General features: G+C 49.4%; 4 protein-coding genes across 4 annotated transcripts; 2 read left to right on the top strand and 2 right to left on the bottom strand.

Moving 5' to 3' along the window:
* Positions 1-913: 913 nt before the first annotated feature.
* On the bottom strand, positions 914-3,881 carry FOXG_06602 (uncharacterized protein). Its single transcript, XM_018385297.1, has one exon. The coding sequence runs from the start codon at positions 3,727-3,729 to the stop codon at positions 1,180-1,182; it is 2,550 nt and encodes an 849-aa protein (XP_018242578.1). The 5' UTR covers positions 3,730-3,881; the 3' UTR covers positions 914-1,179.
* A 3,391-nt stretch (positions 3,882-7,272) lies between these two features.
* Positions 7,273-9,619, bottom strand: FOXG_06601 (uncharacterized protein; the record flags this gene model as incomplete). Its single annotated transcript, XM_018385296.1, has 3 exons — positions 7,273-7,896; positions 7,944-8,504; positions 8,558-9,619. The coding sequence occupies 3 exons, from the start codon at positions 9,617-9,619 to the stop codon at positions 7,273-7,275; spliced, it is 2,247 nt and encodes a 748-aa protein (XP_018242577.1).
* A 449-nt stretch (positions 9,620-10,068) lies between these two features.
* FOXG_06600 (uncharacterized protein) lies at positions 10,069-11,514 on the top strand (the record flags this gene model as incomplete). Its single annotated transcript, XM_018385295.1, has 1 exon — positions 10,069-11,514. The coding sequence occupies one exon, from the start codon at positions 10,069-10,071 to the stop codon at positions 11,512-11,514; it is 1,446 nt and encodes a 481-aa protein (XP_018242576.1).
* An 84-nt stretch (positions 11,515-11,598) lies between these two features.
* FOXG_06599 (uncharacterized protein) lies at positions 11,599-12,803 on the top strand (the record flags this gene model as incomplete). Its single annotated transcript, XM_018385294.1, has 2 exons — positions 11,599-11,849; positions 11,975-12,803. The coding sequence occupies 2 exons, from the start codon at positions 11,599-11,601 to the stop codon at positions 12,588-12,590; spliced, it is 867 nt and encodes a 288-aa protein (XP_018242575.1). The 3' UTR covers positions 12,591-12,803.
* Positions 12,804-13,756: the final 953 nt, after the last annotated feature.

Below are 13,756 nucleotides of genomic sequence, written 5' to 3'. Positions count from 1 at the left end.
AAGATGTCGCTGTTAGACCAACCGGTTGGACTGCAAGTATACTTCCAATCAGGAAAAACGGCTGGAAACCACTGTCCTTGGAGGTTCTCGCCGGTAAAAACGACACAAGGCGTGAGACGCCGACCGTCCGCTGATACAGACTCGATTATTGAGCTCCAAGTCGGATTGTCAGAGTTTATCGTCTCTGAGGAAGAAGTCATCGCTGTTCCGGCTACTATGCCACTGTTGGTCTCACCGATTTGAACGCCGGTCTCGTCAACGTTATACATATAAGGCCTAGTTATTTTCTTCGTGTTGACTACCCAGTTGAGGCCATCGTAGTACTCGGAAAGTGACTCCTTCGTCACACAACGCTTCCTTACGGATTCTATGACTCTCGATGGCTTTAATTCTATACTTGAATGGCGGGTAAAGAATCTGTCAACCCAGTTCTTGCCGACATAAGAGACTTGCCCGTTGACTGATGATAACGCCTGTGCGAAGTCATGGATATCCTTCTTCATGAGAGGCTGAATAGCGCGCTCTCGGTCGATAATATAGTTGACTAGGTCATCTTCCTGCTCTACAGTAAGCGACTGATCTTTCTGATGTGCTGTGCGGATATCCTGGCCTCCGGCGCATCGATCATGCAATGTCGAGAGCTTGACTGAGTGTTTTACTGCCGAGGGCCGCAAACCAATGATTTCTACGTCCTCAATGGCCAATAATATCTTCTTTTCATAATCTGATAGCTGCGATTCTATTGCCATTGAAATTAAGAAAAAACGGATTTTATTTGATGATATAGAATAAAATGAAGTATCCTGTGTTGATGACGCGTTGATGGTGTTGAAGTGTGCGGGGACGGGGGGTGTGTGGGGTGGCGGTGAGTTAGTCTAGATGATTCCATCTATGACTTTGAACTCTAAATCTAGGACTTTCAGACTAACAGTCTGAACCCTGAAGAGAAGGGCCCAGTTTTTCCAACAAATAATGGAGAGCAAGAAATTCACAAAGAGTAGATTCATTGTGCTACGGACAGGCGCCACAACGTAACAATGTAAAAGGTACTGGATCCAATGGTACAGAACTTGGCTGAACCGAAACTCATCCATGTATGAAAATCTCCAGTCAGATCTGTAGGAAGGACCAGCTGAGATTAACACTCCTTGCCAGGGCCACATATACGATGAGTGGCCTTTATTGCTTCTCCTTGAGCATAAACATGCCCCCGAACCAGCCATAAGCCCGTGTCAATCTTCGTCCATGCCGTCGAGCGACTTCGAAAGGAATCTTGCCTTTTGGATGGGGCTCATGGAAGTGAATCCCTCGCTCAATGTCCAAAATAGTAGGGGAAAACTGCCAGACAGAGCCATAGAGCTTCTCAATCTGGAAACCTGTAGAGGCCATTGCATGGAGAAAGTCGTTCCATGGAATGGAGCCAGGCGTCGATGTTACCTCGGGATTGAAGAACAAAGTGCGGAACACCTTCAATGCTCGAGCATCGACGGAGAATGTTGGCTGAGAGTCGAGAACCTTGGGTTTTGTGGCATCAGATGGTGCCACGTTATCGTTGTTGTTGGACGTCTCAGAGGGGTCACCCTTGGTCTTGATCTTGATCTTCGACTGAACGCCATGAGCATTGAATCTCTGAGGTGTTTGTGCAGGTTGGTCCAGGAACAGATTTGAAAGTGGGCGGTTGAGGGCCCAAAGATCTTGGTCCAGGGCGGGCTCAGCTTTTTCGTTTGTTTTGGTAGGTTCAACCCATTCTGCGGTCCTTCTCAAGATGCGCGGTTGAGAAAGAAGGCGATAAAGAGCTGTATCTTCAAAATCCGTGACTCTAGCTTTTGTTACGTCGTCAACCTTGGCCCAGAACATATCCAAATTCGACTCGGCCTGTCGCAAAGCGTCTACCGTCTCCTTTGTCCGACGTTTGCTATATGGGTAGGTAAATTTGCCACCTGACGGCTCCGCAAGTCTAGCGGCGTAGTCCAGGCCCTTTTGTAAAAATGCAGCGTGAAGCTGTGCCATAGGTTTCTGTAGCGCGGTGTACTCCTCTTTGAAATCTTCCACATGGTCAGCCGAAGCCATCTCGAACTGTTGGGCCCATGGCTGATAGAGCTCGAGTTGCTTGAGACTCTGTGTGACAATGGCTAGGTCACCGATCATCTTGGCCACGTGGGCCGATATGAGGGCGTCCGCCTTAGGTTCCGCCTGTAGCAGTCGCTCCAACTCATCGACGACGTTAGGCACGCGAACGAGAAAGAGGGCGTAATCATCTTCCCATAGTGTTTGCAACAACCAAATCAACTGTTGTTCTACCTTTTCCATCTTGAACCCCGGGCAACTCCTTACGAATATCTTTGTCGAGTCAGGATCAACAGGCGGCTCACGGACGAAGAATTTCCGCATCGGTGGAGAGGCTGTGGCAGCTACTTTGAGCTTGTCCAAGGGCCCCTTTGCCGTTTGCTCCAAGAAGTACTTGAAGCGGAGCAGAGAAACAAAGTACTCCTTCGGCAAGTCCTTGGTGGGCAGTATTTCCTTGTGAAACTTCTGCTGTAGCATGCTCAGGTTTTGGACTTGCCGATGAAGCTCGGTGAGGGACTCGAGATTCGCATAAGCATCTAAAAGCATACCAAAGGTTACCCGGGCCCAGAGAGTATTCTCCCGCAGCCTGTGAGTTGCAGGATGCGGAAGTCCCTTGGTATCAGGCAGCATTTCTTGTCGGTGATCTTTGATCTCGCGGAACTGGTCAGCAAAGTAGGCAGGATCCTCACGAAGTGCCCACACGTGATCTTCTGCTGCTGACATCTCGGCTTCGAGAAGAGACGTGAGTCGTTCGAGATCAAGTCTTGCCGGTAGTCTGTAAGGCGCTTCCGCAGCCATTGCTGCCAATGATGTGAAGCCGGAAGCGTCGCTGTCCGTCTTCAGAAATGGCTCGGGCTGGATGCTATACGCGCTACTGGCGATGGCATCGGCGGAGATCTCGTGGAGGACTTCGTGACAAAAATCAACGAGAAAGGGCATCAAGCGAGCCTGTGCCTCGAGAATAAGGAGGCCCTCCCCAGGGAGAAATTGTTTGCGTGTGTGCATCCAGTCAAAAGCATCTGGGTGCGAATCCCAATCAAGAAGCTTTCCATATCCCTCAGCCGTGGTGGCGCCATGCAATACCATCGTGTGAAGGTTAAGAAAGATAGGAACCAGTGCCTTTGTCACTTTGCCTAGATGCATTGCGTCGTTATCGGCCGCCGCAAAGGCCGGAGGCGGACAACGGCCTCTGGCATTCAGCAGCAAGAGCATAAGCTTAGGCTGTGATAAGTCCTCCTGGTTGATGTAGGGCCACATGTAGTGGCCTTTATACTTCGAGCCTCTCTCTCGTTCTTCCTTTGATTCTCTGCGAAAGGCCTCGAAATCAGGACGATGAGAGGCAGGCATTGCCGGCCAAGCTTTGAGGAGAATTTGAAGTCTCTGCTGCCGAGTCTTCTTGGTCCACCTTTTCTGAATCGTGGCCTCATGCCTCTCCAGAATTTGCTTTAGGAGATGGTGGCTTGCAAAGACCTTGGCCGAGTATTCTCCAGCCTGTCGCCGAACCTTGGCCGGAGAGGGAAGTTCGGGCATTGGACCTCCCATGGCGGTAAGGAATTCAACGGGATTAGACCAGTCAATATCAGGCAGAGAACCATCTTGACTGTCGAAATTTTGGCCCTCCTCTGAGAAGGGGTCAAACTGGAAATCTCGTCTGAGGTCCATAGTTTTGTTTTGGTGATGAGACGCTCTCAAAGCAGGTGGGGGATATGATTTGATTTAGATTTGATTATCCTACGCGGTTGTAGTCGTCTAAACGACTATGCCCGGATAACGGGGTCCGGCGAACAGCCGAAGCATCGCGGATCAGTGTTGATCCGTGGTGCCCCACTTCGCCATCGTGAACAACGATGACCAGCTGTTCCCAAAATTCCCGCTTTTCGCTCTCTAACTACTATTTACATTTGCTTGCCGGCCCATGTACATAGTGGTTTTCTACCAACGCGTCCGTGATTCTAGGCTCTGTCGGGCTGTGAGGCCCTCTCTTTCGCGGCTATGTACCTACAGTCTCCCCCCCAGTGCTCAGCTTTGTCTGTTAAGGTCTCGATCCTGAAATTGCCCAAGGATCTGAGTCAGTTCGATGAACTTGATTGCCTTGGCGGCTGCTTTGCGCTCGCTCAGTAACTTCCGGAGATTGTTGCGTCCTCGGAGTCGTCCTAGTTCCTGGTCCCGGAGTTGGCGGTGCTGGCGACAGCGCAGGAGGACGTGCGCTACCGTTTGTCGATCCGATCTATAGGGGCATCTGTTGCTGGAGATGCCTGGTACCTTTCGATTATAGAGGAAATCCTTAAGTCCTATCTTCTCCGTCCGCAGCTGCGTGAGCAGCGCGCTGTGCTTCTTGCTGAGCCCGTCATGCAAGTCCAAGACCTTGCGTGAGGGTTTGGGCGTGTGCCTGAAAGATGCTCGGCCGCGTGTTTCGGATATCCAGCCTCTTTCCCACGACGTGGTAGTCTCTTTGTGAGACCATGTCTTCATGGTCGATCGGAGTGGGTATAGCTGCTGCGGTTCTGCTGCTTTTGGTCCCGTGAGGTCGCCTTCTCTCCAACCTGTTGCTTCCTTTGCCGCTCGATCCGCTTCTTCGTTACCTTGGATCCCAATGTGCGCTGGGACCCATCTGATCTCGGTGTTTAGACCTTGTAATTGGAGTTCGTCGATCTGTTTTGCGATGCTTCTGAGCAGGTATGCCCCCGACTTACCCTTGGGCTTTGCGGTCGATCGGATGGCGGCCTGGTTGTTGGTGTAAATCAAGACCTTGCTTCTACTGTTGCCTCTGGACCTGTCTTCCTGTGCGATCTGGAGGGCCAGGCTGATGCCTTGGAGTTCACCGGCGTAGACGGTGGAAGTCGTGTCGTCTCCCATGTAAGCACTCTTTGTTTCTTGGGTGGTGGTGCAGACTGCGGCAGCACCGATATGACCACCGATGCCGCTACCGTCTGTGTAGATGTGTATGGCGTCCGGCTCGTCTTGTATGATCTGTTCGTGTTTGATTTGCGCCTCCTCTGTGTTTGTTTCGATGAACATCTGTGGCCCCTGCCACCATGGAGGTACAATGTAAGGCACGATGTGCTCTTGTCTCCGGATATCCGGCCCTTGGCGGTCTCTTATGGCTTGTTCAATAGCTCGTCTCGGGCTTTTCTTCTTGTTTCTTCTCGCCTCCTCTTCTGTATGTTGGCGTTCAGCTGGGCCGACTCTTCCCAGAGTGTCGACGTTATGCTTGAAGATCTGCTGTTCGACTGGTAGAAGGTATGTTTCCACGTCAAGGGCAGGTATCGATGCTGCTTTGTACGCTCCACTAATCACCCTAGAAGCTCTGGCCTGTAGGCTTTGAAGCTTGCTCAATGTTCGCTCTGTGTATGGCTTGTCCCTGGTTCTCCAGTTTGCATTCGACCAGGCAGAACAGGCGTACATCATCTGCGGCACAGCCACTCCTTTGTATATCTTCCTCATCTCTTTCATTGTCACTCCCCAAGTCGAACCACCGAGGCTGCTAAGGGCGTTGACTGTCTTGGTGACCTTGCGTTGTATTTCATCTATGTGCTGTTTCCAGGTGAGGGTGGAGTCCATGATGAGACCCAGGTATTTGCATGTTTTCTTTGGTTCGATCGTGCCCCATCTTGTTTGCAGAGGCTCCTCGACGTCTATTCTTGTTCTCGTCCGTGTGAAGTGAGTAAGCTGGAATTTGTCTGGCGCGAAGATAGACGCATGAGTGGCCGCCCACTGCTCTGCGATATGGAGTGCCTCTTGGAGTTTCTTGCATGTCTCTTTCGTGGAGTCTGCCCAGGTAAGTATAGCCACATCATCTATAAAGCCGGTTGTGGCCGTGTCGTCTAATTCTCCGCACTTTTCGATTAGATCTGCGTTGTAGAAGAGGTAGAGGATCGGTGACAGATTCGATCCTTGTGGCTCTCCTGTCTCTAATTTGTAGGGTTCAGATGTGAAGCCATCGATTGATAGCGTTGTGGATCTTGGGCACAGGAAGCTTCCGATCCACTTCACTGTTCTTTCATCTATCTTTCTCTTCCGCAGATTGTGTAGTAGGCGTGCATGTGAAATGTTGTCAAACGCCCCTGATACATCCAGAAGCAGTAGACTTGCCACTTTGCCTGACCCGGTGTTCCAGGCGTCATATATCTTGTCGATGATAAGGTGGAGGGCGTGCTCAGCGGATCGCAGCTTTCTTCCACCCATGTGGGTATCAGGCAGCAGGTTATGAGCCTCGGCGAGATAACTCAGCCTCTTTGCTATGACCGCTTCCATGATCTTTCCTGTAGTATTTAATAGAGCGATCGGACTGTAGGCCTTTGGTACCGTATAATTGTCTTTCCCTGGCTTCCTGAGGACCACCGTTGTCGATTGTCGAAAGTGTTCCGCATAGTAGCCAAGGGTGAGGGACTGATTGAAGATCTTGGTGAGATAGTGCTTGATCCAGGGAGAGGCGATTTGGAGTGCTTTGTTCGTGATGCCGTCCGGTCCTGGAGCCTTGAGCGGGGCTGCCTCCTCAATGGCCTCCTCTATTTCCCTCGTTGTTATCGGTGGCATGGCTGTGGGAGCAGGGTAGTTGGCATTCTCTATGTCTTCGATATCAGTGTCAGGTGGCACCGGAAAGAAGGTCTTTCTGAGAAGGTCTGCTTTTTCGCTAGGGGTTATTGCTTGCTGCTTTGTAGCTGGGTCGACTAGCGCGGGTGTCACGTTCGGTGTTTGACTGTGTCTGTTTCGGGCCCATTTTGCTAACCGCCAGAGGGTTGCCGGGGATTGGGCAGCTTCTTCTACCTTCTCCTGGTGCTTCTGTTTAAGTGCTTTCTTGATAACTCTACCTTTGCCATTTCGCGCCGCACAGTATGCTTCCCATGTCTCTTCGGTACGATACAGGCTGTGTCGCCGACGGAGCCGTTTTGATTCTGCCAAGGCTGCAGCGCATTCTTCGTTCCACCCTGGCTTCGATGTCGGTGACGGAGCCGTCTTCGGTACTGCTTCATCGACAGCTGCCGTTATGGCTGCCATTACTTCTTCCACATGTCTGTCCAAACCTGTCTTTCTTGATCTTCGTTGCGGCGGAAGCTCCCGTTGCAGCACGCGAGTGAATGTCTTTTCGTCTAACGCTTTCCAATTTCGCTGGGGCTTAGCTATCATTTTGACAGTGTTTAGGTCTAATGAGGTGGTGATAGGTAGGTGGTCAGAGTCATGGTCCATGTCTGTTTCAATTTCGCACTAAATCAGTCTATCCACAAGGCCTACCGTCGTGAGGCAAAAGTCTATGGTCGTTCTTCCGTCACGCTCTTCATATGTGATAGTTCCTGGAGCAAGGTTGCTCGTGAGACAGTAGCCTTCCATGATTGTGGTGAGCTCAGCGGCATCAGGGTCTGCTCGCTGGACCCGATCACCTCCCCATACCGGTAGCTCGTGGTGGAGGTTGAAGCCGCCAACAATGATTTGTTCATGATGGGACGATCGTTCTATGACCAGCTCCAGGAGTGAAAGCGTGCTTCCTCTCTCGGTTACAGTTTTTGTTGGGTTATAGACGTTGTGTATCACACTCTGTTGCTCTTCTTCTGTTCCGAGTACTAGGTTCAACGAGCAGAGATCTCTGCTTACCTCTCTAAAGTGCCACCTGGAGTGATCGAGCCTCTTATTGATAAAAAAGCAGACCCTAGCTGGGAAGTTTTGATCCTTGTCTGGGTAGCATAGGTGAAACTGGTCTTTGGCTGGATGGTGAGTTGTCGTGTCAAATGGGTTCTTCCATGGCTCCTGGATGGCGAGGATGTCGTATCGCCCTATATTGGGATCTCGCAAGAGCGTGGCCATGACTGTGTCCTTTGATTTTCTAACGTTGTACTGTAGTATTGTAAGAGTGTTTCCTATTAGCATTCTTGATCGTCAACCTCCATATGTTGGCTGTGATGTGTGATCTGTCTGTTGGCGTCTAGTGTTTCCAATACTCTCCTGGAAGGAGCTAATGTTCGTCTAGGTCGCTGGCTCCCTATGTTCACGACGATCTCGTTTCTGGGATCATCGGGTGTTACCTGGTTGTTGCTGCAATTCGCTCTCTTCTGTTGTTTCTTCGTCGGCGATCTACTCCGGGACGAGTTGGCGTCCCGTGGCCGGCCTGGTTCCAAGGTGGGTCGTCCTGTCCTGGCGATCGGGCTTGATTCATTTTGCCGATCCCTTGTTCTAATTCCGGTCGTGGTCCTAGCGACAAAGCTTTCTAGTTCTAAGTGGTACCTGGGTCTCGATTTAGAGGCTGCTTTGGCCTTGTTCTCCTCCTGTTTCCTGGTAGGGCATCGGTTGTTCCAGGCTTCGTGTGGGCCGTTGCAGGCCGCGCATTTTCGCGGGGCGTCCCTGTCGCTCTTGGTTGGGCAATCCTTGGTGGCATGATCTTGCGCGCAGTAGCCGCATGTTATTGTTGCTTTGCACTGGGTTCCTATGTGGCCGTATTTGTGACACTGGAGCATTGTCTCACACGGCACTGTCTGTCATAGAGCTCGCATTGGAACACCTCGCCTTGCCAGATGAGGCCCTCATCGATGACTTTATTTGCGTCTTCTGGTCTCGTGAACTCAACCACGACCGAAGATGCTGATTTGGTAGACGAAGATCTCGTCAGCCAGCCTATGTACTTGATCTCTGCATTTGGTATAAAGGGGTTGTTATCCTGAAGTATCCCATCTCTGATGAGTTCAAAATTGTCCATGTTCATCGAACTAGTGCGTACGCCATGCACTAAGACACCGTACGTCGGAATGCGTACTGTGGCGCCGTTTCCGATCCTTTGTTCCCAGTCTTCTGCAAACTGTCTAAGCGCCACCATGTCCGCTGTAGTGGCCGTCTTGATGCTCAGGTCACCGCTCTTAAGCTGATTGGAGGATACTACCTTGATGTTCTCTATGTGTTCGTTGCTGCTCTGCTCAATTGCGAGGTCTACATGTGACTTCAGGCTGCGTGGGCTCATCATTCTGATGTTGGCTATAGTGACAGGGTCTCTGATGTTGATAATAATCTCACGCAGGGTCTGAACAGGTGACGCTTTCTGGTTCTGTGGGTTATGCATGCTTGCCGCTAGCCCTCCCCTCGCCAGCACGTTGGCGTAGGTAGGCATGGCGTTGGCTTGGTTCTGCTGGCTTACGAGCTTCATGTCTCTGATCATTTTCATCGTTGCTTTACCGATCTCTGTGGCCTCCTTTGCAGCCGCTTTTGCGTCTGTCGTAATCTCCGAACTGCGCTGGACTTCTTCCATGGTTTGTTGAGCTTGGGTGTTTGTTTCGTTGAGATCATTTTTGAGGCTGTTGATGTGTTGCGCTAAATTTTCGGCTGCGGTTTTTATTTCGGCTTGGCCGTTTTTCACGGCTTCGTAAACATGACCAAGATCGGGTGTGCTCTGCATTTTGACGATGAGGGTGAGAGCTCCAATAAGTGCAACTCGAACTCCACGGGATGCGACAGGCAGACCATCTCCATTGTCGATGGCTGACAGTGCCTTTTGAAGATATTTGCTCAAATTTGTGGCGTGCTCTCGGTAATCAGTGGGCCAAATTTCGTCCTGGGGCCACGGGGTCGCCATGATGTCTGAGTCGCACTGGGCAATGCGGCCGACACTGGGCTATCCAATTAACCTGTCCGGACGGTGTTGCGGCGCTGTAAATAGCTGTTGTTTTCAAAAATTTCGTTCTCGCTGGTGTTGATGTTTGTTCTATTACGCTGTGTTGAAAGCGGGGTAGGATCAGGGTGATTCCAGACTTTTGGCACGTGATTGTAGTTTCCGAATTTCGATCCGGGACGTGGGCATTTGTGAGCCGCGGAACAAGCTCGTCCGTCGCCGTTTCAGGCCTACTCACGCCATGCCCCACAGAACAACTTACGCCAACAGTTAGCACTATCATATTTAGACACTCCACTCTCAGAGTTCCAAAATAGGCTAAGACTACCTTCGCTTTTGCCCCACAAACCCTTTCCCGCTCTTTCAATTTCTGGCTATATCCTTATGGCTCTGCCTTTATAATCTAAATCAATATGAATATTACGTACCCCCCTCTCTTAAGGAATTCTTTCCGGATTTTGGACGTCAGCCTAAACGGAGAGCATTCTGAACCTATCTGCAACTTCAGGGTCGTGCCTCTAGAAAACCCCCCAGAATACACCGCTATTTCCTACTGCTGGGACAATTCAACAGACATAGCGAGGATTAAGTTCCAAAATGGCGACTCCCTCCCTCTTAGCCAGACGCTGCTCGATCTTTTCAACTCTTTAAAGAAGAAATCCTCAAAGTTCACTGTATGGATCGATGCCATTTGCATCAACCAGGAAGACACAACAGAGAAGGAATTCCAGGTTCCCCTCATGGGAAAGATTTACTCTCGCTCTACGGAAGTCTTGGTTTGGCTGGGCAACAGTGATAATATTGCTAAAAATGCATTCCGTTTCATGAAACGAGAAGAAAAGGACTTCGAGACTAGACCAGAACCTTTGGTCAGATTAAGCTCTTATTATGATAAATTCCAGAGCTTATACCGCAAGGTCTCAGGAACCTATCGGCAGGAAAGTGATCAGTTTGGCCTGGAGAACATGCTTCTTCTCCTCCAACGCCCGTGGTTCCAAAGGGTGTGGGTTATTCAGGAAATTGCTTCCGGGAGGAACATCCAGGTGGTTTGTGGTGAGGACTGCGTAAGTCTAGGCCGCTTTTCAGATGGTGTTTCTGCTATTTGGAACTCATTTATTGGCTTGGGCCGCTATTCGTACGATCATCCAGCCATCCTTGGGTTCTGGTGTGTGACCAGGATGCTTAGTATACGAGAAGAATACCAGAAGAAGGTTCATGAGGGTGAAAGTGGAGTATGCTACGAGACTCTTCTTCAGGCGGCATATCATTGCCAGGCCACAAGGACCTGTGACAAAGTCTTTGCTTTTCACGGTATTGCAGATAGCCGACCAGTACCGAAAGCGAATTACAGAATCACTGAAGAGCAAGTCTTCGTGGAAACAGCCGAAGCACTCCTTTGTAATGGAGACTCCCTTGATCTTCTAACCCTTTCCTGGATGGGATATATGCGGCAACATTCCAGCATACCGACTTGGGCCCCAGATCTTCGATGCCATGCCTACGATGAGCCACTTGTTCTTTGTAATAGCGCAGGCTGGGATGCAGGCGGACGCTTGAACACATCACCAAAGATCGATACTGAATCTCCACGTCGGCTTCGACTTCAAGTCAAGCTCATCGACAAAATAGACGTTATCTGCCCTCCGTTCGCTTCTTGCATTGTAGAGCAGCAGCGAGCAGCAATTAACTCTGTGTTGGCCCTTAGATCACGATTAACAGGCGACCTTTCCAGGGAAGCGTGGATGGACGGATTAGCTGAGTCTCTGATTATGGGTCTCGATATCGACGACAACCCACTGAGAGTCGGTATGCCAGGATGGGATGAACACCGTCGGCATTTTGATGAGTGGCTCCAGTAGGTACAGTCGAGCTCGCGACAAAAAGATCTTCAGAAAATTGAGTCCAATATGTACCACCGCATAATCAGGCCCCGTATAGACACAATGAAGGCATTCGCCACCAGCCGAGGTTTCTTTGGTATTGGACCAGAACCTAGCATGGAAGGAGATGTTGTGTTCATAGTTCCGGGCTGTCGAATACCGCTTTTACTGCGGCCTGACCCATTAACAGCTGATGAAGAGATGAGATCTCCTTTAGTGCAGACATGGACTCTTGTTAGCTGGTGTTATGTCGATGGGTTAATGTTTGGCGAGGCTATGGACTTAGATAAACCTGTTGAGGAAATACTACTGCGGTAAATATATATGTCAACGATATAAAGATATTAAAAAGAAGATTTATAGTTTTTCAAAGAAAAATATAAGTGATATAAAAGAAATTCTCTTTATATCTCTTGTACCACGCTCTCTTTCGCGATAGGCCTGCTGTCTACCGTCTTTCGTGCAACTTGGCCATCTCAATTCTCAGTCAATTGGTAGGCAATGCCGTGCTTTCCTACTTTCTCGATGCAGACCTCGAGACGGCTGGTTACACTGGAACGATCGAGCAGGCCAACATCACACTGCTCAACTGTTACCAACAATTCATCTGGGCCATTCTCGACGCTTGCCTCGTCGACAAGATCGGACATAGTCCTCTTCTCTTGTTCTCCTTCTCTGCACGTACCGTTGTCTGGCCGGGAATGACCATTGCCTCGTCCGAATTCGCCAAGTCCTATGTGGGTACTGATGGGGATGGAAAGGCAGTCTACTCCAACGCTACAGTATCCAAAGCCGCTTTATCAATGGTTTTCATCTTTGGAGCCATCTTCTCGTTTGATATTATGCCCCTCCAGACTCTTCACCCTGTTGAAGTTCTTTCTTTCGAGATGCGCGCCAAGGGAATGGCCTTTTCCAACCTTGCTGTCAACGCTGTCGGCCTACTGAACCAATTTTCTTGGCCTGTTGCCAGGAAGGAAATTGGTTGGAAGACATATAGTATTTTCTACTATATGGGATCGCATCCAAGTTGCTCTGATCTTTGTCTTTATTTCTGAGACCAAAGGCCGAGCTGAAAGTCATCCATACTATCACTTTTTGCTTCATTTGGCCAATCGTGTCTGTAGCTTGAGGATTGATGAGATGTCTTGGACGTAAGAATTTCTGGGGATTCTGGTAACCGGCCTTTTTGTTTCAATAGTGTAGCGCGCTTTCAATCTTGATATATGATCTGACCAGGAAAACTCATTGTCGAAAAGATCGGAATTTGCACTGCATGTACAACTTACTGCTCTCGGGTAAGTGGAGAGAGCCCATGATGCAGATCGTAACCGAGGCTATAAGCAGCTGCCTAGTCCCAATCCAGCCACGGATGCTCTTATGCCGCTCCTGTTCAGGCTAGCAGCTGTCCCCCCTTAAACTCAGTCGATGTTGGAGTGCAGTTGTTTCCCCAGATTTTCAGAATCATCCCAGGTACGGAGCAACTGTGCTCCGCATTTGTACCACGTGTGTGTAATGAGATTGGACCACGCTGGTAGGACATGCAATCTTGCCACTCCACGACTGATATTTGCCATCTCCTCACGTCTGGGCTGGTAGCTTAACCTTCACCTTTGTTCCATCGAATTTGTTCAAGTAAAAGGCCCAGCGCTGCCCCGCATTTGAGCTCAACATGTTCTGTACCTGTGAGTTTGGTTGTCTTTGATCATGATCCTCTGACTGACTATCGTGTTTCACAGCAGTGTTGCGAATAATATGGCAATAAAGTAGTATATTGCAATACATACCATATAATATGCCTTTTCTGATATTGTGATAATATGATATGAAGTCTACGATATTGTGACAATATAATATGAGGATGTCCATATTGGCAATATATTATCTATATTGGGCTGTCAATTCTTGGGTGAATTAGCCCCGTGAAAGCTGCAGAACTCGGCCTTACCCTATATAAGATGCGGGGATAGCTGGCATTTTATTGGCCATCGTTCACTTCCACGCACTTCTTTGTTGACAATTAGACCTAACACGCGATCACGCATGAAAGAAACGCGTGAGGGAGTGCAGACCATGTTGGGTTGGGCCATCTTCGCCTCTGCTACCCCCATTTCTTTTTTTCTTTTTTTCTTTTTTTTTTTTTTTTTTTTTTTTTTTTTTTTTTTTTTTTTTTTTTTTTTTGCGAAAATCATGGGTCTTCTCTCATATGCCAGACGAGGAGGTA

The sequence above is a fragment of the Fusarium oxysporum genome, chromosome 3, assembly GCF_000149955.1.
Source record: "Fusarium oxysporum f. sp. lycopersici 4287 chromosome 3, whole genome shotgun sequence".
NCBI lineage: Eukaryota > Fungi > Ascomycota > Sordariomycetes > Hypocreales > Nectriaceae > Fusarium > Fusarium oxysporum.
Note: the sequence above shows the minus strand (reverse complement) of the source record. Positions and strands in the feature narration are given on the sequence as shown.